The sequence below is a fragment of the Mesocricetus auratus genome, unplaced genomic scaffold, assembly GCF_017639785.1.
Source record: "Mesocricetus auratus isolate SY011 unplaced genomic scaffold, BCM_Maur_2.0 Super-Scaffold_100006, whole genome shotgun sequence".
In the NCBI taxonomy this organism is placed as follows: domain Eukaryota; kingdom Metazoa; phylum Chordata; class Mammalia; order Rodentia; family Cricetidae; genus Mesocricetus; species Mesocricetus auratus.
In genome coordinates this window covers 15,702,404-15,730,110 of record NW_024429190.1, presented here as the reverse complement: position 1 = coordinate 15,730,110, position 27,707 = coordinate 15,702,404, and the positions used below count along the sequence as shown (strand labels likewise).

The following is a 27,707-nucleotide window of genomic DNA, read 5'->3' as shown; positions in this document are numbered from 1 at the left end:
CATGGAGACCCACGCTCCGCTCAACCCTCATCACCAAAACCCCACCAGCCTCTAATGGGAGGGTACTGCCCACTGTACAAAACAGAAGGCGGGCTTCCGGTTCCAGCCCCGTGGCGTCACCGCGCTGCTAGGCGCGTCATCACAGCGCGCCGAGCGTGCAGACATGGAGCTGGGTAGAGTGGCATTGAGCGATCCCGGTTCTCTTCTGCCCACAGGATTTTGGGCCGCCGTGGCCGTGTGGCTGGAGAGGCCGCAGGTAGCCAACAAGCGGCTATGTGGCGCCCGCACGGAGGCCCGCGGGAGCGCTTTCCTGCCCCGCGCCCAGACTGAGAAAGGACCCCGGCGGGTCCAGGGACTCGGGCTGGAGGGTCGTGATGCGGGGGAACCGGGACAAGCTTCTCCCGAGGCAGAGCCAGGATTAGGACCTAGGGCAGGCCGCGAAAGCGACGTCTCCGCGACTGACCTGAACTCCCTGTGGGACCGAGTCTCCCAAAGCCTCGTCCAGGACAATACGGAAATGCTGGCCTTCCTCTCTGGCCCCGCGTTGGGCTCGCAGCCAGAAGCTCCGCAGCTCGACCTGATTCTCAGAACCGTCATCCCGAAAGCGAGCCCTCACTACCCGCTTACAGAGCCGAAGAAAGAACTGGTGGTGCAAGGTGGGAACGTAGTGGGAAGAACGCCAATAGATTGAAAAGCGTTTGGTTTTTGAGACACGGTCATATATGCCCTGGAATTTGCTATGTAGACCAGGCCTGCCTTAAACTCACATTGATCCGCCTGCCTCTGCCTCCCGAGTGCTTGGGTTAAAGACCTGTGCCAACGTGTCCGGTCGGAAATGCATTTATTCGCAAGGCTCTTAACATAGCTGTAGGGCCCGTGTCTTTGCAACGTGCAGAGGTCGTGGGCATTGCGTGGCTTTGAGAGATATGTGGGAATGTTGTGTCTTCAGTAGAGAATGGGATTGTTGAGCAGTTGCTGGAGGTCTGGAAGGCTTCAGGGAGAGGTGAAGGATGGGCTGCGTGTTGGAGGATACTTTAGCATCTGTAGAGGTAGCTGTGGGGAAGCTGTACCTGGACAGAGTCTACTGAATACCACATGTTCCTGAGTATTAAGCCTGGATGGATGGCAGCTTGTTGGTCATCAGTGGTGGTTTTACTTCAACATGAATTTTATTCCTAGCCTTGAGATTTCAGGGGATCCCTGCCTTGAACTTAGCCCTCAAAATGTGTTGACTTCCCAGTTGTCACTGTAGCAGATCATTGCCAATGTATTGGCTGGTCGGACAAATTGGTCCTTACTCAAGCCCCTGTGGATCAGAACCCTGGTGGCCTGTGCTGATTTCCAAGCACTGGACTCTTGCAAGGCCCAAATCCACAAGCTGGCTGACTGAGCTCTTCCCAGGCGTCCCTGGGAAAGACTGCCTCAGAGCTCATCCAGGCTGTCAGTATCCACTGTTTAGGGTTGTAGAACTGAGGTCAGTGTTTAGCTCCTAGAGGCCTCTTCGATTCTGTTTTTTTTTGGGGGGGGCAGGGTTGGAGACAAGGTTCTCTGTGTAGCTTTGGAGCCTGACTTGGAACTTGCTCTGTAGACCAGGCTGGCCTTGAACTCACAGAGATCCGCCTGCCTCTGCCTCCCTCCATCTTTATGCCTGCAGCAGTGCCTGACCCTTTGCATGCTTTGACTGGATCTCTCTGAGGCCTACCCTGTATCCACATGGAGAAAGTTCTCTGCCAGGTGGCGCTGATGGGATTGAGTTTGGCTAATTGAAAGCCCAGAGTACTTTCCCTTAGAAGGTCTGTAAAGTTCCTCCTGCCACACGATATTACATATTCCTGAGTACTGAGCTTTAGGGTGTGGACATCTTAGGAGACCCCTGTGGGTCTTTTGGGCTATAGTCACTGTAGATGCACGTTACTTCCTACACACTACTGACTGTCTCTCTGCCTTCCCAAGACATCCCAAGTACTGTGTCTGGGTCTTGAACCCTCTGGTCGTTCTTCCACCTGTGGTCGTCAGTGTCAGAACATTAATTCTTTTCCATCATCCAACTGATGTACTGAGCAAGCTTAAATGGGGAGTGTCTAGAAGGGAAGGATGCTGGCTGCTGGGAAGAGAAAGGCCAGACAGAATTCTCCTTCCTTTCTTTGAGAGAAGCACTACCTCTCCATCAGCAGTGCTTGTATTAGGATCGCTTTCTCCTCAGGCGTCTGCAAGGGGACTCTTCACAGTATTCACCTCCATGGAACCCCCATGGCATGGATTTAAACTCAGCTGTACCCATTTTTAGCTGTATGACTCTGTGCCCCAGTTTCTTCATTTGCAAAATTGGATACTCGTAGTTTAGTGGAATTGCTCACTATAAGGTGCTTAAAATAGTTGGTGTACATGATATATATTTCTCAGTATGGACCTGGAACACAAGCCTGTCATTCCAACACTGGGAGGTGGAGGCACAAAGATCAGGAGTTCAAAGCCAGGCTCAGCCACATAGCAAGTGTGAAGCCAGTCTGGAATACATGAACCTCTATTTAAAACAAAACAAAAGAAACAAATCACTGGATGTGGTGGCTCATGCCTTTCACTTCAGTACCCAAGCGGTAGATCTCTGAGTTTTAGACCAACCATAGCTATAGCTACATGGTGAAACCTTGTCAAAAAGAGAAAGACACCTTAATGTAGACAGCCAACTAAGATTAGCAATTGGTGAAGCTTTTACTATTACCTTTTACTATTACTATTGCGTATGTATGATCTCGTTGGCATGCATATGGCGGTCAGAGAACAACTTTGTGGAGTCAGTCACTCCTCTCCACCATTATGTGGGTTCCGAGGACTGAACTCAGCAAGCATCTCACCGGCTCTGTTGCAGGCATGTTTGATCACATGCGGGGATAATGGAGTCTGGGGTAATATTGGGCATCCTGCAGAGAAGTAGTCAGCCCCATAATAGATCTGTCCAGTCCCAAATGACAGGGGTGCCAAGGCTGCAGAGCGCCAATCTGGACCGTGGCAAAAATGACTCTAGATCACAAAGTTGCTATGCGATCTGAACAAGGTGGTTCACGTTCAGAGCATTGGCCTGCTTGCTTTTCGTCTCTCCTCTCCTGGTGGAGCTGCATTTGTGTCAGCTGTGAGGCCCCTTGTGGCCTGCATCCTGGTCCTGGTGCCTTTTGATTTCTCTCGTGTCCACCCTTCACCTGTTCTTCACAGACCGGAGGCCTTGGCAGATGTTCCACTGTCTGAACCCTGTCCCAGGGAATCCATCACTTACTCTGACCTTTGGCTCTGCCCGGAAACAGTGTTCCTGGGGAGGACTTCTGACTGCCCTCAGTGTGTAGCACCCCAGAGTGTCGGTTTCCTGCCCCTCAGCCTGGTGGACTTCTTTTTGGCAGATCCTTCTAATGAAGGTGGATTTCAATTTGCATTCTTTGATATGTTTTCATCCCCCATTTTGATTTGCTGTGAATTTTTAAATTGTTTTTGTAGTTGTTGTTTTTTACCTCAGAGGTAGGCACAATTGATTTTGAAGAAGGGACTGTATACCCTCAGGCCTCTAGTCTCCACATAGATGTATACAACGCAGATGACATTAGTTTAGGGTTCTGTTGTGTTTTAGTGGGAAGATTTATACAATGTCCTTCATGTGGGAGGGCCCTGGAATAGTGTTTGCTGTCCAGAAGCAGCCTGGAATGGTTGAGGGATGTTCTGTGCCACTTATGTCAGAGGTCACGATTATGTGTGGCAGACACTCAGAGCAGGGGCCTCCTTCACTGAGCCTTGTGGCAGGCCTTTCCTCCAGGCTCACTCTTCCTAGCCCTTGGCTGCTGAGAGTGGTTGTCATGACCTTGAACTTTCTTCTTCTTTCTCTTCATTAAATGTGTTTATTGTGTGTTTGAGCATGAGCACATGCATGTGTGTCCCACATCACCCTTATAGAGGTCAAATGACAGCTTACAAGAGTCCCTTCCTTCATTCCATTATGTGAGTCCCAATGATAGAATTCAGGTCTTCAGGCTTGGCAGCAAACACGTTACCTGCTGAGCCATCTTTGGTCCTGACCTTGTTCATCCTCCCTCCCTCCCTCCGTCTCTCCCTCCCTTCCTTTCTGTTTATTTTTTTGTTTGTTTTGGTTTTTCAGGACAGGGTTTCTCTATGTAACAGCCTAACTGTCCTGGAACTCACTCTGTAGACCAGGCTGGCCTTGAACACACAGAGATCCACTTGCCTCTGCTTCCAAGATGCTGGGATTAAAGGAGTGCACCACCACTACCTGACTCCAGCCTTGTACTTTCTAAGTGCTTGCTGTAATAGTACAAAGTGCTCTGGGCAGCCACTGAGGGTTGGAAAGCACCCTCCTCATACTCTTCGCTGCTCTGTTCTACTTCCAGGGGAGCTGTTTATAGCAGCTGTGACCTGTTGGCTTTGTCTTTTTTCCCAGATGTCTCCAATGGGAGTGTCACCTTTTTACCCCTGGAAGAAGATGCTGAGGGGAATTTGGAGGTTAAGATGAGCAACGTTTATCAGCTCCAGGTCCATCACAGTGAAGGAGAATGGTAAGAGCTGGGTACCGCTCTGTTGTGCTGCTATATGTGATGTCCTATCCCTGTGTGACTGGAAGGTTCTTGGGTTCAGAAGAGCCAACGCCTTGTGTTGGTGGGATGGTCTCGCTTGTATATTACTGTCACCGCTGTGCTGGTTTCTTGGTACTGGTCCTTGTTTGGGGGTTGCAAGGTGGCTGGAGTCCCCAGTCTCTACATTTCACAAACCTTCATGGTCTGCAGCAACTAGTTGGGATACTCTTTTAGTCAACTTTCTGTTGCTGTGGCAAAATACAAAGGAGGTCACTTTCAGGAGGTTTCAAGGCCAGTGAGATGACTCCACTCACAAAGGTGCTTGCTTCAAATTTTACAACCTGAGTTTGATCCTAAGGACCATCATGATGGAAGGAGTGAAGCAACGTGTGCTGTGGGTTGTCCTCTGTCTTCTGCACACATGTGCACATGCAAACACACACACACACACACACACACACACACACACACGTATATAATTTTTAAAAGGTCTCAGATGTTTAGTTTGTGCTCACTCCCCTCTTTGTTTTTGGACCTGTAGTGTGGAGCTAGGAGCGTGTGCTTTTGTCAAGCCTCTCACTCAGGGCAGCCAGGAAGCTGACAGCAAGAAGGAGCCATAGGCACATTGTACCCTTCAAGAGTGTACCCTCAGCTCCCTATTGCCTTCAATAAAACCTCACCCTCTAAAGCTCCCACCACTCATTCCCAATAACCCATAAGTTGAGTTCATCAATGAGTTAGCCTGTTGATGAGGTTGGTCCTCTCAGGGTCCAGTCACCAACCAAAGGCCCCACCTCTGAACTTGGCTGAATTGGGGACCAAGCCTTCAACATAGGAGGACCTTTGAAATGTAGACCAAATTCATAGGATCGCTAATCCCATTGCCATGCTGCTGTTTGTATAGCTTGGTGCAGAGGAGTGGGTAGCATATCCTGTCATTGTTTAGAGCCCTGCTTATTATATAGTGCAGGCTTGTCACTCAGTGGTGGAACACTTGCCATTGTGTGCCTCACCAGGCCCTGGGTTTGATCACAATAGCACATGTCTGTACATGCAGCACTCACACACACACACACACACACACACACTGAGAGAAAAGGGATGTTTTAGTTACTGCTCTCTTCTGGGAAATAAACATGTAACTTAAGAATAAGAATTGAAGTCAGCTTTTCTCACTGGTATTTCTCTTATTTTTGAAGGTTCATATCTGTTTTAATTTTCTGTCCAGAGAGGTGGCATTCAGATGGCATTGTCTATCCCAAACCTTCCTGGCTTGGAGAGGAACTGCTGTCCAAGCTGGCCAGGTGGGCTGTGGAGAACAGGAAGAGTGAATTTAAAAGCACACTTTCCCTGGTGTCTATCCTGCGCTACAGCAAGATGTACCAGGAGCTCAAAGAGAAATACAGAGACATGGTAAAGGTAATGCTAGAGGAGTATCAGAGGGCCCCTCATTTAACAAGTGCCTGCCAGGTCAGTGCTGCCAGGGAGACTGTTCCCTGCGGGCCTCCTATCAAGTTCAGGTACTGTACTGGAAACACTGTGAGTGCAGACAATGTAAACCAAGTGGATGTTTCGGTGCATTTTTAAATCCAGGAGTGAACTTTTTTACATTTTTCAGGAACTCAAAAGGGAAATTTGAAACTAAAAATATTAAGCATTGCATTACTATATTATAAAGTTTACATTTGTTTAAATTTTATTTTTGTTTTTTTGAACCGGGGTCGCTCTGTAGTCCAGGTTAGCCTGAAACTCATGGTTCTCCTGCGTTATCCTCCCAAGTGCTAAGGTTACAAGCATATGGCACCATGTGCACCTGGCTTGTTAAAAATTTTCATATTTTTGGTTGTGAGCCTAGCCTTTAACGGCTGAGCCATCTCTCAGTTTCTTATCTAAATTTAAACTGAAAAATAAAAAAAAATTTTTTTCATATTATTTGCATGTGTGTCTGTCTGTGTGGGGATATGTGCACAGGCATGCAGTTGCCCACAGAGACATAATAGGGTGTCAGGTTCCCTGGAGCTGGGGTCGCATGCAGTGGTGGTGAGCTGCCTGACTTGGGTGCTAAGAACCAAACTCTGGTTCTTTGCAAGAGCAGTGAGCTGTCTCTTGCAACCCTGGCCTCATTAACTGAAAAGTATTTCTAAGACAAGTGCTCCAGAAAAATAGCATGCTTCATGACAACATGACCTTGAGTTAGTCCTTGTGCTTATAAGGCAAAGTAGCCAAAGCCACAGGCTTGGAGCCACAGTGATTCTTTACAGAGATGTGGTTGAGGTTTCTCTACACAGCTGGACTCCCTTCTCCTGAGGACCCTGGCCTGGGTCTTCTGTCCTCCTGTGGACTCTCCATACCTTTAAGAAGGTACTCCTGTCTTTCAGATTTTAAATTGTTGCCGAGACATGGTTATCCATCATATCACTCACTGGACCTATCAGTTCAGTATGTGGTTGACTCTCAAGGTGCCTCAAATGTCCTGCCTGTCAGTCAGAGCCTGGCCCTGTGCAGTTGGTCCAGTCTCCTGAGTCCCAGTCTGTGTCTGTCTGCACCACTCTCATCGTTTCTTTGTATGAGTGCATACGTGTATATGATGATGCATGCAGAGTCCAGGGAGAAAGTCATGTGACCTGCTTCATCACTAGGGTTTTACACTGAACTTAGAGCTAGGCTGGCAGTCATCAAGCCCAGTGATCCTAATTCCAGTGTCCCAGGGCTGGGCCTATAGGGGTACACATGGCCATATAAGACTTTATGTGGGTGCTGAGGGTTTGAACTCTTATCTTCATGCAAGGGAAGCACTTTCCTACTGAGCTTCCTCCCTAGCCCTCCTTCATTTTAGTAGTATTGTCTTTATCCAGATAAGCTGACTTTTTTCTGTGTCAGGCATCTTAAACTATATTGTTGATGCTTTGTATCACTTTGTACAGGACACTTGTCTGTCCTGTACACACAGTGTAGTAACCGTATTCTTGTATAAAGTACTAAATTGTAAGAAATCTGTGAGTTCATGCCTTTGACATGAAATTGTGTATTTGCTATATAGTTAGTTTTGTTTGACTTAGGCCATTTAGAGATACTGTTGTTCAAGGCAATTTCACAGCTATTTACATATTCCCTGAAAACATTTTAGGTTTGGCCTGAAGTAACAGATCCTGAGAAGTTTGTCTATGAAGATGTGGCCATCGCTACGTACCTGCTGGTAAGAGCACTAGCAGTGTTCACACTCATGTAGAATGTGTGAAGCTTGCCTCTGGCAGACACTTCTAGCTGGGGATAGAGTAGTCACCAAATCAGGACTCGAGGTTTGCCCTGCTATGACATGGTTTCACATCCTGCACGGCTCCTGCATGAGCACAGAGCATGTGTGACTCGGGAAGGTGGATGCAGGAGGGCAGATGGGGCAGGAATCAGTGAGACACGGTTGTCACTGTGGAGGAACCAACAATCCAGTGCCACCCTGCTCTGGGCTGGTCCTCTCTCCCTAGTCTGTCCTTAACTTGCTGGCTAGCCAGCTCAATTGAGCACTTCTTTAACCCACTGCTCTGGATTCTCTTATCTATAAAGTGTTTAAACTAGAGCTTCCCAGTTTCCCTTTAACTTGTAGCCCTTTTAGTTTAGAAAACAGGGTTATTTTGGTTGTTAAGGCATGCAGGTGTTAAAGGATGAGGAGAAACGTCATCTTGCCATGCTGGTGCCTAGAGATGACCACTGGATGCCATTTTTCTGGTGCTGGGATGAAACCCAGGGCCTCATGTGCTGGGCTCACTCTATCATGGGTACCACTGAGCTATGTCCCAGCCCTAAATTAATATAGCATCAGGGGAGAAGACTTGGGTGGGGGCAGGGGTCCCAGTATCCTCAGGCCAAAGACCCCATCCATATGTTATGCTCATTGTGTCACCTGCCTGAGTCCTGGGGCCTTGAAAGAAGTTTCTCCATCCTTCCCCTCCCCCAGTGGCATTAGTGTTTGGGTCCTTCTTTTTGTTTATAATAGTTGGACTGGAACCCAGGGCCTCACACATGCCAGGCAAGTGCTCTGCCATTGAGCTATTCATCACCAACTGCTTTTCTAAAATCTTGAGGCAGTATCCCACCAGGTTTCCCAGGCAGGCCTTGAGCTTGCAGTCTCCTGCCTCGTCTTCCGAAGATCACAGGTGTGTGCCTTTGCTCCATTATGATTGTTCTGGAACAGAGTGAGTCTACGTGTGGATTGTCTTTACTTTGTCTCTTTCCTCAGATCCTGTGGGAAGAGGAGAGGGCCGAGAGGGGAGTCACCACCAAGCAGTCCTTTGTAGACTTGGGGTGTGGAAATGGCCTCCTGGTTCACATCTTGAGCAATGAGGGGGTGAGCATGACTCTTTTGTCTTTTCTTAAGGTTCCTCTAAGTTAGGCAAAGGGTCCCTCCCCATGTTTCTTATTTTTAACTTTTTGAGGCAAGCTTTCACTGTATAACTTGACTAGCCTAGAACTTACTGTGTAGTCGAGGTTAGCCTCATAGAGAACCACCTATCTTTGACTCCAGAGTATGCAGCCACACCCAGCTCCAACAACATTTCTTGATGCTGCAGCCTGGACTCAGAGTCAGCCTGACTCAAAGTGGTGCTCACAGCTTCAAGCTGGAGCTTTCCCATTGGTAGTAGTGTCCCTGAGAAGACCTGGAAGCTGCGTGTAGAGGTGACAGGAAGGTTCTGTAGCCCTCTACCCAAGTCGGGGAATGAGTAAAGGTTGCAGCCAGGGTGCAGGGACCTTGATACAGCTGATCACAAGCTTGCCTTCCCTGTGTGTTCTCTGGGCACTGCCTTGGGATGCAGGCCACTGTGGTCCCTTTTGAAGATCTACAGTGATCACTGGTAGGTTCTCACTAGCCGTGCAGGTGTGTAGTCATGCCAAGACTTGAGAACTGGCCTCCCACAGATGCCAGGCATATCCTGTCCTTCCCATGTGGCAGTGGCAGTGCCTGCAGATTTCCAAACTTACTGCAGTTGCCCAAACTTAACCCATGATTTTAAAACTACTCATTTCAGCATCCAGGCAGAGGGATTGATGTCCGAAGAAGAAAGATCTGGGACATGTATGGGCCCCAAACTCAGCTTGAGGTACGTCTCTCCCTCCACCCTAACACATTCTCTGTAGCTCTATCAAGATTTGTCTCCTAGAGTCAGCTGTTTGCAAGAGTGCCTGTGAATTCAGTCAACTCTCACTGTGAGTGTTCACTTCAGTTGGAGTGACATAGGAAGGAGAGGGAGACAAGGGATGTTTTCAGCTCTGCACAGCCTCTGGTTACAGTGACCTTGTCTGGAGGTTGTTTTCCCTGAGCTGTGCTGTGCATGTGTGTGTGAGAGATGCATCATGTTGTCTGCAGGGTGGAGATGTCTTTTTCCTCTCTCTGAAGGCCTGCTGCAAGAGCCTGTTCAGACACCTACTCTGAGTGATGACATACAGCAGTTAAACCTGTCTGGAAATAACTTCATAGACCAAGAATGTGTTTCCTAGTGACTCTAAACCCTGTGGAGTTGGTAATCAAGATTAACCATCTCAACATGATGAGCCCCAACTATTCACCAGCAGCTACCACTGTGCCTGTCTGCCCACACTGCTCCAGACACTGTCCACGCATGCTGCAATAATGTCTGCCCCACTGCTCCAGACACTGTCCACGCATGCTGCAATAATGTCTGCACCACTGCTCCAGACACTGCCCATAACTGCTGCAATAATGTCTGCCCCACTGCTCCAGACACTGTCCACGCATGCTGCAATAATGTCTGCCCCACTGCTCCAGACACTGTCCATGGCTGCTGCAATAATGTCTGCCCCACTGCTCCAGACACTGTCCACGCATGCTGCAATAATGTCTGCCCCACTGCTCCAGACACTGTCCACGCATGCTGCAATAATGTCTGCACCACTGCTCCAGACACTGTCCACGCATGCTGCAATAATGTCTGCCCCACTGCTCCAGACACTGTCCACGCATGCTGCAATAATGTATGCCCCACTGCTCCAGACACTGCCCATGGCTGCTGCAATGTCTGCCCCACTGCTCCAGACACTGCTCACAGCTGCCACCTTGACTGCTTGCCCACCCCCTGCCCCAGATACTGCCCACAGCTGCTGCAGTAATGACTGTCCTAGACATTGCCCCTACTGCTGCTGCAACTGTCTTCCCCCCAGTGTCCACAGCTGCCACAGTGACTGTCTGCCACTGCTGCCTAGAAGTGCCCACAGCTGTTACTGCTTCATCTGCAGCAAAAAGTACTTTAAGAGAGTATTGCATTTTCTGTCATCTTGTCTCTGTTGGGATAATGATGGGGAATGTCCTTCTGTGTGCTCTGAATATATGTTTCTCTTACTGGTTGATGACTGAAGTTGTTTCGGCCAGTGGACAGGCAGGATGTAGCCAGGTGGGAAATCCAAGCAGGGATCAAGAAAGACAGTAGGTGAAGTCAAGGAGACTCTGTGTAGCTGCCAAGGAAGCAAGAGGCCTGGGCATCATCAGTAAGCCAAGACAATGTGGAGATACACAGATTAATAGAAATGGGTTAATAACTAAGAGAGCTAGCCAATAAGAAGCCTGAGTCATTGGCCAAACAATTTATAATTAATAAAAGCCTCTGTGTGTTTATTTGGGACTAAATGGCTACCGGTGGGACAGAAATTATTAACAAGATAATATGACAAAGGCTTGAGGGGCAGGGAGCTCACTGGCAACCCCTCAACTCATTCTTCCTTCTGTACTCATGGTTGCTTTCCCAGGGATTCTTACTGCTTATAGATTCACATTATAGGAAGTTTTGCCAAGCAAGAAGGTAAACTTCTGTAATCTGCTACTTGGGAGGTAGAGGCAGGAGGATCAGCTATATAATGAGTTCAAGGCCAACCTGGGTTTCATGAGACCCTGATCTTAAAAAAAAAAAAAAAGTAAAGAAAATTGAGAAATGTGTTTAGGACTGGGCATGGTGGCATATGCCTTTAATCTCAGCTCTTGAGAGACAGAGGCAGGCAGACTCTGAGTTCTAGGCCAGCTAGTGCTAAATAGTGAGACCTTGTGTCCAACAAGAAAGAAATGCTTTTTGAGGACAGTTGGTAAGTTGGCAGGTTCATAGAGAGCCCTGCAGGTGGATGGGAGTCCATAGGTCCTCATGCTCGGTACCTAAGACTCTGAATTGTGTGTGAGACTGACAATCAGCAGGAGTAATTTAGCAGATGCCAGCTTCCCTGTGTCCCTGAATGTTAACCCTCTACTTGGAATGAACTTCAAACTGCCTTACTTATGCCTCACTAGTAAGTCCTGACCAAAGAAAGGGCTGATTGGTGCGCCCTCACATTTAGGAAATTTATAGAGGTTTGAGCTGTTTATTAGGGGTTCCCCAGCACCTGCCTAAGACCTGTCAATGAGTCACCTGACTCAGGAACCCCTTCTAGTCTCAGCGCCAGCGCCACTGGGTCCAATGTTGAGTATTCCAGTGGAAGCTGACTGTATCTGTTGACTTTCTGCTAGAGCCTGTGACCATGAGGCTTCACGGGAAGCTGCATGCTGCTAGTGTATTTCCCAGTAAATAGTTTGTTTCTAGCTGCAATTGTGATAGCTCTGCCTAGAAATCCCATCCATCTTGACTTAAGCTTCTTTCTAATCCCTGTTCAGTGCAAGTGTGTTTGGAATCCCTTGTTAATATGGTGCTGTGATGATCTCAGATCATCTTAAGATTGTGCATCAAACAAGACAGTTGCAATTTGCTATGTTCAGAAGCCCTTTTGTAAAGTAAATCTGACTGTTTCCAGGATGGTGTCATGTATAATGCCAATCCAAAGTATAAATAAGGTCTTGATTCTTGAAGAGACAAGTGGGCAGATTTAAATGCACAGCGAAAGGAATGATGATAAATGTCGCTGAAGATTTGTTCTCCATTGAGGCTATGCACTTGGCAGTTGGCCAATGTGTGCTCAGTGTCTCAGCATCTATGTAAACAGCACCACAGTTTCTGTGATGCTTCTTCTGTGAGGGCTGCTGTAGGGAGCTAACGGTCCTACGGTAAGGACTAGTGTAGAGAGCAGGGCTGGAGAGGTAGGCATGGTCAGAGCGTTCCTCCATCCCCTGGGCTCTGTCCTGCAGCATCTCAGGTTGTGATCCACCTCTTTCCTGTTTCTCTAGTCAGTTCTCTAAGGCATCACTTGTTAATTCTAGACTGGCTACTGACCGTCATGAAGGGTGATATGCAGAAGCTCAGAAGGGCAGGGTGGGGGAGGTGTCATTGCTGAGAGTTCACTGACCATAGCGACAGAACTGAGCAGGCTTTACTTCTTCTCAGAAGAGATCAGTCACCAGCTGTCTCTCAGTTGGTTGCTTTCTGTGTTTATGCAGGAAGCAAGTTTTAGTCGTCATCCAGAAAAATACTCTTTTGTGGAGCCCCAAAAGTTACCAGTGATTTGTGTCCTTGGAGACCAACTATAAGCAGGACATTCACCTCCTTAGTAAGTTGGGCGTGGTGGAGGCCTAGGAGGGTCATGTGGTAGGTGGACTGTGACTATAAGTCATGGCTCAGAGCTTCTGTGCATGTGCTGACTGGTTCATCTTGTGTTTCATTCTTAAGGAAGGTTCCATCACCCCAAGTGACAAGACCCTGTTCCCTGGTGTTGATTGGCTGATTGGTAACCATTCGGATGAGCTCACTCCCTGGATCCCTGTCATTGCAGCCAGGTGAGTAGGAAAGACAGGCAGCTGTTCCTTCCTGTGCATACGATGTCCACAATGGCAGCCCCTAACCACTGTGGTAGTAGGACATTTGACGTGGTGACTCAGAGTATTGAAATGGCAGTAGCATAGATAGATACATTGAGTAAATTTAAATCCACCTGCTTTTCTTTTGAAATTGTGACTACTAGAAAATCTAAGTCACACATGTAGTTCCTCTCATGTTCTGTCAGCCAATGTTGATACCAATTACATCATCTCTGGCATTTATTTTTATTTTTAATCTTTATTTTTTCCCCACTGCCCTTCCCTCCTCTCTCCTCTTCCACCGTGCCTCCTATCCCCCAGGCTCCCAATTTACTCAACAGGTTTTTTATTTTTCCCCTTCCTAGTCAGATCCCTCTTTGTTACCTAGGTTCTCTGGGGTTGTGGCCTGTAAACCGGTTGTCTTTTGCTTTATGTCTAATATCCTCTTATGAATGAGGTCATATTATATTTGTCTTTCTGGGTCTGGATTACCTCACTCAGAATAGCTTTTTCTAGGTCCATTCATTAGCCTGCAGATTTCAGGATACCATTGTTTTTTACTGCTATGTGAAATGTACCACATTTTCCTTTTCTAATCTTTGGTTGAGGGGCATCCAGGTTCTGACTATTAGGAATAATGCTGCTTTGAACATAGCTGAGCACATGTCCTTGTGATGTGAGTGTGCATCCTTTGGGTATATGCCCAGAAGTTGGTATTGTTGGGTCTTGAGGTAGGTTGATTCCCAATTTTCTGAGGAACTGCCATACTGATTTTTCAAAGTGACTGTACAAGTTTGCACGCCTACCAGCAATGGAAGAGTGTTCCCCTTACTCCATGTCCTCTCCAGCATAAGCTGTCATCAGAATTTTTGATCTTGGTCTTGATCTTGGTCTTGGTATAAGATGGAATCTCTGAGTGATTTTGATTTGCATTTCTCTGATGACTTAAGGTTGTTGAACATCTCCTTAAGTGTCTTTTGGCCATTTGAGATTCCTCTGTTGAGAGTTCTCTTTTTAGATCTAAACCCATTTTTATTGGATTATTTGGTAGTTTGATATCTAGTTTCTTGAGTTCTTGTATATTTTAGAGATTAGCCCTCTGTTGGTGAAGATCTTTTCCCATTCTCTGGGGAGCAGTTTTGTCTTGTTGACCGCGTCTTTGCTTTACAGAAGCTTCTCAGTTTCAGGAGGTCCTGTTTATTCATTGTTGCTCTCAGTGTCTGTGCTTGGTGTTCTATTTAGGAAGTGGTTGCCTGTGCCAGTGCATTCAAGGATACGTCCCACTTTCTCTTCTATGAGGTTAGGTGTGGTTGATTTTATGTTGAGGTTTTTGATCCATTTGGACTTGAGTTTTGTGCATGGTGATAGGTATGGGTATATTTGCATTCTTCTACATGTCGACATCCAATTATGACAGCACCATTTGTTGAAGAAGCTTTCTTTTTTCCATTTTATAATTTTAGCTTCTTTGTCAAAAATGAGGTGTTCATAGGTATATGATTCCATTGGTCTGTTTGTTTTTATGCCAATACCAAGCTGGTTTTTTTTTGTTTTTTTTTTTTTACTGTAGTTCTATAGTAGAGTTTGAAGTCAGGTATGGTGATGCCTCCAGAAGTTCCTTTATTGTACAGGATTGTTTTTGGCTGTCCTGGGCTTTTTGTTTTTCTATATGATGTTGAGTATTGCTCTTTCCAGGTCTGTGAAGAATTGTGCTGCGATTTTGATGGATATTATGTTGAATCTGTAGATTGCTTTTGGTAAGATTGCCATTTTTACTATATTAATCCTGTCTGTCCAAGAGCATGTGAGATCTTTCCATTTTTTGATGTCTTCTTCAATTTCTTTCTTCAAAGATTTAAAGTTCTTTTCATACAGGTCTTTCTCTTGTTTGGTTAGTTACCCCAAGATATTTTATGTTGTTTGTGGCTGTTGTAAAGGGTGATGTTTCTCTGATTTCTTTCTCAACCTATTTATCACCTGTATATAGGAGGGCTATTGGTTTTTGTTGTTGTTGTTAATTTTGTATCCTGCTACATTACTGAAGGTATTTATCAGTTGTAGTAGTTCCCTGGTAGAATTTTTGGGGTCACTTATGTTTACCATCATATTATTAGCAAATAGTAAAAGTTTGACTTCTTCTTTTCCACTTTGTATCCCCTTGATCTCCTTTTGTTGTCTAGTTAGAACTTCAAGTACAATGTTGAATAGATATGGAGAAAGTAGACAGCCTTGTCTTGTTCCTGATTTCAGTGGAATTGCTTTGAACATTGAGTTTGATGTTGACTCCATTTAGTTTGATGTTGACTGTTGGCTTGCAGTATATTGCCTTTATAATGTTTAGGTATATTCCTTGTGTTCCTGATCTATCCAAGATCATATTTCAAAAACTGGTTCTCCACAAAATTGAAAAAATTTAAAGGAAGTGGACAATTTTCTGGATTAGTACCAAATACCAAAATTAAATCAAGACCAGATAAACAAATTAAATAGATCTGATGATCCTCTGGATTTCCTCAGTGTCTCTTGTTATGTCCCCTTTTAATTTCTGATCTTGTGGATGTGGATATTTTTTCTCTGTCTATTGGTTAGTTTGGATAAAGGTTTGTCTATCATATTGACTTTTCTTGAAGAACCAACTCTTTGTCTCATTGATTCTTTGTATTGTTTTCTTTATTTCTATTTTGTTGATTTCAGCCTTCAATTTGATTATTTCAGCCTTATACTCCTCCTGGGTGAGTTTGCTTCTTTTTGTTCTAGAGCTTTCAGTTATTCTGTTAATTTGCTAGTGTGGGATTTCTCTAGCTTCTCCATGTAGGCATTTAGTGTTGGGAATTTTCATCTTATCACAGGTTTCATTGTGTCCCATATGTTTGGGTATGTTGTTCTGTCATTTTCATTGAATTTTAGGAAGTCTTTAATTTCTTTCTTGATTTCTTCCTTGACCCAGTAGTGATTCAGTTGAGCATTGTTCAATTTCCATGAGTTTATGGCCTTTCTGCAATTAAGTGGTGTTGAATTCTAACTTTAAGCCAGGGTGGTCCGATAAGATACAGTGAGTTATTTCATTTTTTTTCCCGTATCTGTTGAGGTTTGCTGTGTTACCAAGTATGTGGTCAATTTTTGAGAAGATTCTATGTGGCACCTAGAAGAAGGTATATTCTTCTTGTGTGTTTGGATGGAATGTTCTATAGATGTTTGTTAAGCCCATTTGAGTCATAACATCTGTTAGTTCTTTTACTTCTCTGTTAAGTTTCTGTCTGACAGACCTGTCCAGTGGTGAGAGTGGGGTGTTGAAGTCTCCCACTATTAGTGTTTGGGGCTTGATGTGCGATTTAAGCTTTCATAATGTTTCTTTTACAAATGAGGGTACCCTTGTATTTGGGGCATAGATGTTCAGGATTGAAACTTCATCTTGATAGATTTATCCTGTGACAAATATGAAGTGACCTTCTTCATCTCTTTTGACTAATTTTAGTTTTGTTAGGAAAATCTTTTCCCAACCCTTTATTCTGAGGTAATGTCTGTTTTTGTAGTTGATGTGTGTTTCTTGTAGGCATCAGAAGGATGGAATCTGTTTTCATATCCAGTCTGTTAGCCTGTGTCTTTTTAAAGGCAAATTGAGTCTATTGATATTAAGGGATAATATGACAAATGATTGCTAGTTCCTGTTATTTTTGTTTTTGTTGTTAGTGGTTGCATTGTATGTGCATTTCTCTTCTTAGGGATTTGCTGGTATGGGATTACCTATTGCTTATGTTTTTGTGGGTGTAGCTAACTTCCTTGGTTTGGAGTTTTCCTACTAGTAATTTTTGTAGGGCTGGGTTTATGGATAGGTATTGTTTAAATCTAGTTCTGTCGTGGACTATCTTGTTTTCTCCATCTATGGTGATTGAAAGCTTTGCTGGATATAGTAATCTGGACTGATCCAAGGTCTCTTAGTGTTTGTAGAACATCTATTCCAGGGCCTTCTGGCTTTCGTTGTTTCCACTGAGAAGTCAGGTGTAATTCTGATAGGTCTGTCATTATATGTTACCTGGTCTTTTTCCATTTCAGCTCTTAATATTCTTTCTTTATTCTGTATGTTTAGTGTTTTGATTATTATGTGGAGAGGGGACTTTTTTGTTTTGCTTTGTCCTCTCTATTTGGTGTTCTGTAAGCTTCTTGTACTTTCATAGGCATGCATGTCCTTCTTTCAGTAGAGAAAGTTTTCTTCTATGATTTTGTTGAATATATTTTCTGTGCCTTTGAACTGAACAACTCCTTTTTCTATCCCTGTAATTTTCAGGTTCTATCTTTTCATTGTGTTCCAGATTTCCTGGATATTTTGTGTTAAGAATTTGTTTGAGGCCGGGCAGTGGTGGCACATGCCTTTAATCCCAGCACTCGGGAGGCAGAGGCAGGCGGATCTCTGTGAGTTCAAGGCTGGGCTGGACCGACAGCCTCCAAAACAATACAGAGAAACCCTGTCTCGTAAAAACCAAAAAAAAAAAAAAAAAAAAAAAAAAAAAGAATTTGTTTGATTTAGCATTTTCTTTGGTGAATCTACTGAGATTCTCTTTCACCTCTTGTATTCTGTTGTGCTTGTATCTGTAGTTCTGATTGTTTACCTAGATTTCCCATTTCCAGAGTTCCCTTGTTTGTGTTTTCTTCATTGCTTCCATTTCACCTTTCAAGTCTTGAACCATTTCCTTCACCTGTTTGATTGCTTTTTCTTGGTTTTCTTTAAGGAATTTGTTTTTCTCTTCCAATTTTTTGTTTGTCTTTTCCTCCATTTCTTTAAGAGCATTTTTCATTTCCTCTTTGAGGGCCTCAATCATCTTCATGAAGTTATTTTGGTTGTGAGCCTAGCCTTTAACGCCCTCATGAAGTTATTTTTAATGTTGCTTTCTTCTGCTTCATCTGCGTTGGGGTGTCTAGGTCTTTCTGTTGTAGCACCAGTGTTTTCTGTTGGCGCTGCATTGCTCTTTGTGTTGGGTATATTCTTACCTTGTTGTCTGTCCATCTCTTCCTCCAGTGGATACAGGTGAGGCCTGTGCTTCCGGGGGTCCCTCTTCCTCCAGTTGTTGGGTGCTGTGGCTCTGTTGAGCACTCTTTCAGATGGAGGCAGGCTGAGCTCTGGTGATCACTCCTCGGGTGTAGATGGGCCCAGTTCTCAGATGGTCACTCTTCTCACTGCAGGTGACTGGGGTCACTCCTCCGGGTGTCAGTGGTGCTCTGGCTACAGTGTTCACTCTTCTAGGTGTCGTGTGGACTGAGGGTGAGGGTCCTTTCTGGTGGTCAGATAGTTTCTGGAGGCCTCTGTTGTCACTGTGGCCTGGCTTTTGCTGTCTTTGCTGGCACAGGCTGGGGTCCATGGTGCGCAATGGCATCAGCTTCTGCTGTGTCTCCATATCTGGCATTGCTATCCCATGTTGAAAGTTGTGTAGTTTCTTGGGGAAGATTCTGACTTTAGAGGGTTTGGTTTCAAGGGGAAAATCTTTCCTTAGAGCCTTTACAGCAGTCTGCACCTCTAGACAGCACTTGAAGAGTCTGAGACACTACCTGTGCCTTCAGCCCTTAGTCTCTATGGGGGCCTCTCCTACCACCAGGACTCTGAGCTGTTTGTGCCCCTAGCTCCTCTCCAAGTCTGAACTTACCTTTGCTGTGCCTGTTTTCGTTTCTGATTCCTACCTGAAGTCCCAGCTCCAGAAAGCTGATGTCACGGTGGGCCAGAGTAACTGCACAGGAAAATTATTTGGGTCTTCCTGGGTCTCCTCTGGGCTCCCTGGGTCTTCCTGGGTCTCTGCTGGGCTCCTGAGGATTTCCTGGGTCTCTTCCTCCTCCAGGTCGTCCTACACCTGCCGGTTCTTTGTTCTTCCCTGCTGTTTCTTTGACTTCGTGGGACGATACTGCCGGCGGCAGAGCGGGAAGACACAGTACCGGGAGTACCTGGACTTCGTGCTGGAGGTGGGGCTTTCCTGTGGCTTCCACATGCAGGAGGACTGCCTCAGGATTCCATCCACCAAGCGGGTATGTGGCAGGGCAGGCGCAGGGCCAGGGAGTGTGCTCTGCTTGGGTCTTCGAGTTTTCTTCAGAGCTCATCTTTAGGCTGGCACCTTTCTTCCAAATGGCATCATGTTGGCAAGTCTTGCTCCTCTGGGTTGGAAAAAAAGGTTCAGTCTGGAGTGTGGGAGACCTGTGTTTTGCACCTGCCGTCCCATGCAGTTTCTGACCCAGTGTTAAAGTTGAGTGGTGTGACAGCCTCCAAAACAATACAGAGAAACGCTGTCTTGTAAAAACCAAAAAAAAAAAAAAAAAAAAAACCAAAAAAAAAGTTGAGTGGTGTGGGAAGTGCCCAGTAAGTGCCAGACTAGCCACTCCGCTGGTGGGGACCAAACACATCAGATGCCGCTCTGCTCCAAGCCCAAAGTACATGACAGGGCTGGGAGAACCTAATGGAATTGCATTGACTCCCTTTGCTGGTGTGCACTCTAACTCTGGAGTTAAAGATCAGAGGAAAAGTGTTCCGGAAGTTCCGTAGATGCACTGGACACCCACGTTGTTCTGAGTATCATGCTAGCAGGTTTATATCAGCCTCATTCTCTCATAGATCCCAGGAACTTTCAGAGGTAAACCGTGTCACCCTTGACAAAGGCGGGCCTAGTAAAGACATCCAGAGTGAAGCATTCAGAGCTCTCAGCTGCTGTGCACACTCCACACACATGCTCCCGCATCCCACACACGTGCTCCCGCATCCCACACGCATGCACCCGCACTCCACACGCGTGCTCCCGCACTCCACACGCGTGCTCCCGCACTCCACACGCGTGCTCCCGCACTCCACACGCGTGCTCCCGCACTCCACACGCGTGCTCCCGCACTCCACACGCGTGCTCCCGCACTCCACACGCGTGCTCCCGCACTCCTCACGCGTGCTCCCGCACTCCTCACGCGTGCTCCCGCACTCCACACGCGTGCTCCCGCACTCCACACGCGTGCACCCGCACTCCACACGCGTGCACCCGCACTCCACACGCGTGCACCCGCACTCCACACACATGCTCCTGCATTCCTCACTGGCCTTTATCGTTAGCTGTTTATTTTTAAACTATTTCTGTTGGTATCTGTTTAACAAAAATAAGAATTTCAGGCTTAGGGTAAACATCAGAGGGGAATGTTTCCCAGCATGCACGAGGCCTTGGATTCCATCCCAAGTACAACCAAAGGCTTAAGTAAGGATTTCTTTCTTCTTATGACAGAGTTCTAAAACTTTGGTGTAAATTGTTCTATAGCACAAGAGTGCTCCATGAAGAACGCTGCAGTACAATGTCTCTTCAAACACAGGTCTGCCTCATTGGGAAATCCAGAACATACCTGCCTTCTGCAGAGGTCTGGATGGATGAGCAGAGGACACGGTACCTCCACAGCAGACAGAGCCACCCCCAGAGCCTGGATGGTGAGGGACATGCACCTTCTGCACCCCAGGCTGCTGCCCACGATGCTGGTCACCAGAACAGTCACAGGACCATCGCTGCTGGGGCTGAGAGCATGCCTGATGGCTTGGCTGCTGAGGGCAGGGCGGCCCCAGCCACGGGGCTCTGGATACCTGGGTTCTGCCCTAGAGCAAAGGCCGAGCGTGTGAGGAATTGCGCTGCCCTTCCTCGAGACTTCATTGACCAAGTGGTTTTACAAGTGGCAAATTTGTTGTTAGATGGGAAGAAGTTAAATACGAAGAGCTCTGAGGACGGGAGTCTGAAGACTTGGAATGAAGGAGGTAGGCCCCATCCTCCAGGGAAGGCTCACTAGCCTGCACGGACTGTGGATCTTTGTAGCTCAGCATACCCAGAGGCTGGGAGTTGCTGTCCAGGGGAGGAAGGTGGAAGCCAGGGCTGTTGGTGTTTGATCTTTAGAAGTGATACAACCAGAGAACAGGTCGCCCAGTGTCAGAAGCCCCACTTCCTTGAATGTAAATTCAGTACTTTCATTCTCTGCAGTCCCTAAATACAAGACTGTTGCCATGGAAGAGACAGTTGCATCTGATTGTTCATTGACTGGAACCTACACATTAGAGAGAAAACGGACTAAGTAGGGTTGCTCTTACATGCAAAGTTGAAGCAGTCAAAGCATTCAGATGCACCCCTTCTTTCTACCTGTGACTGCCAGAGGGCAGTATGGGGCCATCTGCTGGTTAGAACCAGCGTTACACCTGAAGCAGTGGATGTTGCTTAGTTCTTACCTTGCACAGGAGCAAGTGGCCCCCAGAATAGCTTAGAGCAGAGTGGCAACACTCTCATCCTCCATGCCACATCCTCCTCTGTCACTTTTGAGTCCAGGTTTCTTCCTGGACATGTGACATGGCAGGACCTTCTTATATGTTCCCCTTCAGAACTAACCAATCCTGGGAGGCCCTCTGGGGTACTGGCAAGAGTGGCCTTGGCTCAGGTGGCCCTGTAACTTTGGGGCTAGCATTGCTGTTCAGATGCAGAGGGAGGCAGGCAAGGTTTCCCCGCAAGGCTGGAAGAACACGGGGCAGCACTGGGATGGTGCTCTGGGTGCGAAAGTTCCTGAGTGTGCTGTGCAGCAGGATCTGGTTTAACCGAGGAAGTGACGGGAACTGGGGGGACTGTTGGGCTGTGTCTAGAATGGAAACCGTGAACTAGCTGGACCCTCCTTCAGACCTAGGTCCCGAGACAGCTCTGGGGCCTGGGTCTCAAACTGCCTGCTACCCGGTGGAGCACCAGAGTACCATACCTTTGCTGACGGGTGTCCAGATGCCTGGGCTCTTTGGAGGCTCCCAGGTGCCCCTGGGTGAGAAGTGTCTCTATGAGGAAGGAGTGGTCCTGGACCTCTGAGCTCACAGACAGCCTCTCCCCACTCTTATCTGGTGGAGGCCTGGGCCTTCCTCAGGAGGACTTGGGCAGCATTGTGAATGGGAGACACCTCACTGTGCTAGCTGTGATTGTGTCAAACCTCCCACCCCAGCTCACCTGTGTGCCTGGCCCACGGGGTCAGTGCCCCGCAAAGCTCCAATGGCCGCGTGGCCAAGAGACACAGTGAAAGGCTTCCCTGTTGGTCCTGTCTCAGCTCTGGGCTGTGTCTCATTTGTGTGGCGCCAAGAATGTGGGGGCTGGGCCACCCTACCAGTTGTTGGTAGACTTGCTTGATGCTCAGCCTGCTCAGTGGAAGCATGTGGCCCTGCATGCTGGCATACTGTGTTACTGTGGCTGGGGTGACTGCTGCCCCCATGTCCTATGGCTATAAGGTATGAATTCATGAAACTGTATGCACAGGATCCGCAGCTGAAGCACACGTGGGTCTTGAAGCTGCAGGATTGGGTTTGGCTTTGGGACCTGATAATCTATGCTGGCTACAGGCTTGTAATCTGTGCTGTTTGTGGTCACCTGCTTTTCCACAGGGAGCCTTTCCCTGGCAGAAGTGGCTGCGGAACTGAACCCAGAGACCCTGCAGCGGCTGAAGCGGGAGTGTGGAGGCCTACAGACCCTGCTCAGGAATAACCATCAGGTGTTTGAAGGTAAAATCTGTGTGGTCACTATATATTGTCCATTCTGCTTGTCCCCAGCATTTCCTCCCTGTGCATTCTGTAGAACTCTGCTTTCTGTCCCCAATGGCTGTGACACTTAGGGGCTACCCAGATGTTCAGAAGAACCAAGTGGACGTATGGCGGCTACCACCAGCTTGTGTCTTAGGGTGAGGCCATAGCTAGCCTTCTTTCTAGTCACTCCAGTCTCGACTCAGGCTCCCTGTGCCTTGGTGCAGGTGGCTCCTGTCTAGGATGTGTCCCTGAACCTCCACTGCTTCTGTGATGCCTGTTCCTCACACAGGGCTGGTAGGTGGTTGCTGGCTGTGTCTTGTGTCACTACAAGAACATTTGTTCCCCTTTGTCTCCTGCAACAAGAAGCACATGGCGCTGTAGAGCCCATCAGGCAGGTTGGGAACAGGCAGGTTGGGACATGAGCCTTCTCCTAGTCTTTGTTTGATGCCTCCACCTTATGGTCCTGGCACAGGGACTTGGGACTCTTGAGTAGCCCTCCTGGTAGACTGAGGCTTGGCTCTGCTCCAACACTGGGTTCCATAGCTCCAGAGATAAAAGGGCCCATTCTCCATGGGTCATGGCTCTGTCCCTGCCCTGCAGGAATGTTCAGTCTAAGCATGTGGAGTGGAGTATGATGGTGTCCACCCAGAGGCCTGAGGTGTAGACAGTACCGTGAGGGCATAAGTGTGTAGACTAGCACAAGACGGGAAGAGCTGCAGGACCTGAGTCCTCTCACCAGCCCTCCCCGTGGGCCACACACTTCATGGAATGTGTATCTCCCTTTGAAGTCACTCCATGTCTGCTGCTGTGATAAACAACTTGGGGAGGAAAGGGTGTCTTTGCCTTACATATCACAGTCCATTGAGTACAGCTGATGTAAGAACTCAAACCAGGCAGGACCCTGGAGGCAGCAGTTGATGCAGAGGCTGTGGATGATTGTTGCTTACTGGCTTGCTCTCAGTGGCTTGCTCAGCCTGTTTTCTTATCTAGAACCCAGGACCCCCAGCCCAGGGGTGGCACCACTCACAATGGACTGAGCCCTCCCCTATCAATCACTGATTGCCTGCAGCCCAGTCTTCTGGAGGCAGTTTCTAAGTTGAGGTTGCCTCAAGTCAGATAACTATAGCTTGTGTCAGGTTGACATAAAGCTGCCAGCACACCGCACCTGGAATGCATTCACCCAAGGTGCTTCCTTGCACAGCATTAAATACAGCAGGCATTGTCTTTTCTTGCTTGCCAGTATGCCTTCAGCACAGGGATCCACTTGGGCTCAGTTACTTAGAAAGGCTTCCCTTAGGGGGTGGTGCTTTTGTTGACCAGGAGGAGAGGAGTCTGGGAAGTCAGGAGGACCAGGAAGAGAGGAGTCTGGGAAGTCAGGAGGACTAGGAGAAGAGTCTGGGAAGTCAGGAGGACCAGGAAGAGAGGAGTCTGGGAAGTCAGGAGGACCAGGAAATGAGGAGTCTGGAAAGTGAAGAGATCCAGGAGAGTTTTAGTGAGTGGGATGGTGTATGTGAGGCTCTGGGTTGGGCAGCAAGCTGCTGTTGCAGTGGCCAGAATACTGTGACTTTATGACTAGCATAGAGGGTTGATTCCCAAGTGGCCTGGGAAGGAGCAGCCTGGCTTTATGTCTCTGCTTCTGGGCCCTGTGGCACACTGGTACTCAGAATGCAGCGTTGAGTTCAGTGGATCTAGGTGATGCTATGAGCTGTTGTCAGTTCACCACTGGTTCCTCTGGTGTGCCGCCAGAAGCTGAGAGGCCAGCAGTGTGCACCTCATCCTAACAGTGTGAGACTTGCAGGTTGGGGTCCATGAAGGGCCACTGACTAATGGCGATGGGGAAGGGAGCCCTGATGAGGACATGGGTGTTGGAAACGGTTGTTCCCACCTCAGCCCACAGGTTTAGACATAGTGTTAGAGAGTCCCTTGTTCCTCTTTGACAGACGTATGCTGTCCAGTGTATGTGAAAAACACATGACAACATGGGTGTCAGGTGCTCCTGAATGATGTATTTGAACATGGGTGTGTACTTGCTGCCTGTGTGTGTACACCTGGGAATGTGGGTGTCAAGTGCTCTCCCATGGGAGGGCATGGCTGTGTAGTTCCACACACCTGCCTGAGGGTGGTCCAGTTGTCCTTGTGAAGTGGAATATGGTTCTCTACAGCTAACTGGCCTTCACTTGGGTGAGTTTTGTTTGTGGGTAGGTGCAAGAATGGCCTAACATGGCCCCTGGAGGTGTTGCTGAAACCAAGAGCCCCATACACAGATGTTCAGATGAGCTGCCCTTGCCTGGAATCTGTGCTTCTTACAAAACCTTATCAGTTAAAATGCTACAGCCTGAGGGGTCTCTCTGTCTCCCACATGTTTTCTTTGATTTCATGAAGGACTGTCACTCCTGTCCAGTGTGAATGTGTGCACAGGGTTGACTGCTCCTCTCTGCAGTTCTCTTTGGAGGGCACTTAGTTTTGGAATCATTTCTGAGTAGAAGACTTGGGGATCCAGAGCCACGTGAGCTTCCTCTTTGCAGTCATGCAGAAAGTATGTGCTGAAGCTGGCTTATCTCTGGATGGGGTTTGTTTTGTTTTAAGCTGATGTGACTCCGGGTCATCTGGAGGAGTGTATGCTCCCGAGGAAGCCAGCTTTCTGAAGGCGTAGGTCAGCTCATGTGAACACTATGTGTCCATGCTGTGTCAGGACTGACTCCACCTCGGCTCCGCCCCTTCCCAGGGCCTGCATGCTTGTCTCTTCCTGTCTGCTGATGAAGCATCCTCCTCATCTAGAGGACCTGGACATAGCTCAGAGGAGTTGGTGATTTATATCCAGGCCAGGCGAGCCCCTGGCACTGATGCTCCTGAAGACCTCAGGGCTCTTCCTGTTCCCTGCTGTCCAGCAGCTTATGAGTAGAGAGGTCTCTGTTTCTCTGCAGTCCCACAAGCCCTCAGCAGGAGGCAGGAGTTAGGGGGTTGGAACACAGCAGATTTGCTCCTGTGGTTCCATTTCAAATTAGTAGCACATTTCCCAGAGGAGAGCTGTTGGTGATTGGCTGGCATGTGCTCTGGAGGGCTGTCCCTCTGGCGCCTGACACCATCTTTCCCAGGGTGTCTGCTGTGGGGCAGACAGGGAGCTGGTATAAACTGGGCACAGTGGCACACTGTGCATATGAGATGCCTGGCTACTGCCCTCTCCAGGCTCCTTGTGTTTTTAGTGCTCCTTTTGGTCTTTAGGCCTGTGGCTGGGCCTGATCACATAACCCTGCAAATAGCAACCAAAAGTGTGGCTAGGCGTGCTGTTAGCTCAAAGCCATCTTGGAAAGTTCTTCTGCTGACCACTGTGTCCATAGAGAAGGCCTAAGCCAGCATCAAGGACAGGCTTCATGTCCACTGTGGCTTGACCTCAGATTGTTTGAACATGTCAAAACTTCCAACAGGGACTCCTGGCCACTTGCAGTCAGGTGTCTTGCTTCTGGAAGATGCCCCGAGGCTCCTCTGAGCACAGTTCAGAGATATCTGGGTGACTTGAGTTGTGTCCTGTGCTGCACTGGGAAGCTCTGCTCTAGGAAAAGTCTGAGTGTCCTGAAGTGACCTCAGCCTGGGCTTTATTTCAGGGAAGACCATCCTCAGTTCAAGGGAGGTGGTTGCGTATGGTATCACTTGATCCTGGAGACGTCGAGCCATCACTGAAGACGAAACTCACTGTGTCCTAGGTGCCATAGGGTCTTCTCAGGACTCATTGCTCAGGTTTCCAAGGGAAATATTTGTTCCCAGGCTGCCGATGGCAGCAGCCAAGCTCACTGGGGCCATACCACAGGGGATCCCAGAGCTGACAGGAAGCTACAGTCACTCACATACACTCAGTTCAGTTCAGGAAGTCAGTGAGCCAGATTCCCTCAATGAGGCACTTTTCTTCCTCCCGCCATGCTGGCTGCAGGTAGTTTTACAGTGCTGGGGAGGCCAGGAAGTTTGGTTGCTTTGGCTGAGTTTCACAAAGAGCTGTTGGCTCCTCAAAATGAAGTGGCAGAGGACAGCTGGCCACCCTGGCCATTTCCTGATTAACATACAGATCCTGTCCAGCAGGACTCACGGCTGGAGCTCCTCACCTTGACCCTGCACCCCTCTGTCAGGACTCCCCATGAGATTGTGCTTTGCAGTCTCTATACACTAATGACATTCAGCCTTTTTGTTCTGAACCTCAGTTCTGAATGGGCGAGTTCACATCCGTGACTGGCGGCGAGAGCTGCAGAAGGAAAAGCCTCCAGAAGCCAAGCGGAGCCTGTCTGCAGAGGTGTTCAAGACGCGCATCTGCTGGTTCTTCACTCACCATCCTGATGGCTGCGTGCTGCCTGCTGCCTGTTGCCCCTTTGCCCATGGGCCTGAGGAACTGCGCCTATCCCAGACCTCAAAGAAGCAGAGGCAGGCTCCCTGAGTCCCTTCCTCAGTGATCTCGAGCTGGCGGCTCTATGGCTCTCCTGCCTGTCTCCCCTGTCCTGATGACTCCCTGTTGGGGCTAACTTAGCTTCAGTGTGCCCTGTCAGTGTGCGTAGCCACTGTCAGTCACTGGCACACACCTCCAGGCTGCAGAGCCTGCTCAGCCCCTCTCAGACTGCCCTGATGTCAGCCACCATGTTAGTTTCTACACAGAGGGCCTTCTCGTTCTCAGGCCTGCATACCCCAGGTTCCCTCTACTTGGGAGCTGGTCACAGGCTCCCGCAAGCAGAGGCACAAGGCTTCCTATGAGGCTATTATCAGAGTCCTAGAGTCAAACCCTGCCACCCTGTTTTCTGAGGCATGACTCAGAGAGAACACTGCCTCGGCCTCACCCTTCTCTTTGGAACCCTATCTGCAGAAGTGTTGGACAGTTTTTCCTTTCAGAAAAAAAATATTTCCATTTAAA

The 27,707-nt window shown here is 47.9% G+C and overlaps 1 protein-coding gene across 2 annotated transcripts; it reads left to right on the top strand.

The window, feature by feature from the left end:
- The first annotated feature begins 153 nt into the window (after positions 1-153).
- On the top strand, positions 154-27,707 carry Trmt44 (tRNA methyltransferase 44 homolog). 2 transcript variants are annotated; one of them, XM_040746956.1, is made up of 11 exons: positions 154-656; positions 4,439-4,553; positions 5,771-5,984; positions 7,699-7,767; positions 8,806-8,913; positions 9,593-9,664; positions 13,160-13,266; positions 19,113-19,296; positions 20,611-21,040; positions 22,682-22,798; positions 27,010-27,707. In XM_040746956.1, the coding sequence occupies exons 1-11, from the start codon at positions 164-166 to the stop codon at positions 27,237-27,239; spliced, it is 2,139 nt and encodes a 712-aa protein (XP_040602890.1). In that variant the 5' UTR covers positions 154-163; the 3' UTR covers positions 27,240-27,707. The 2 variants fall into 2 exon arrangements, with proteins under 2 accessions (XP_040602890.1, XP_005068912.1); XM_005068855.4 differs by having other exon boundaries at positions 5,771-5,990.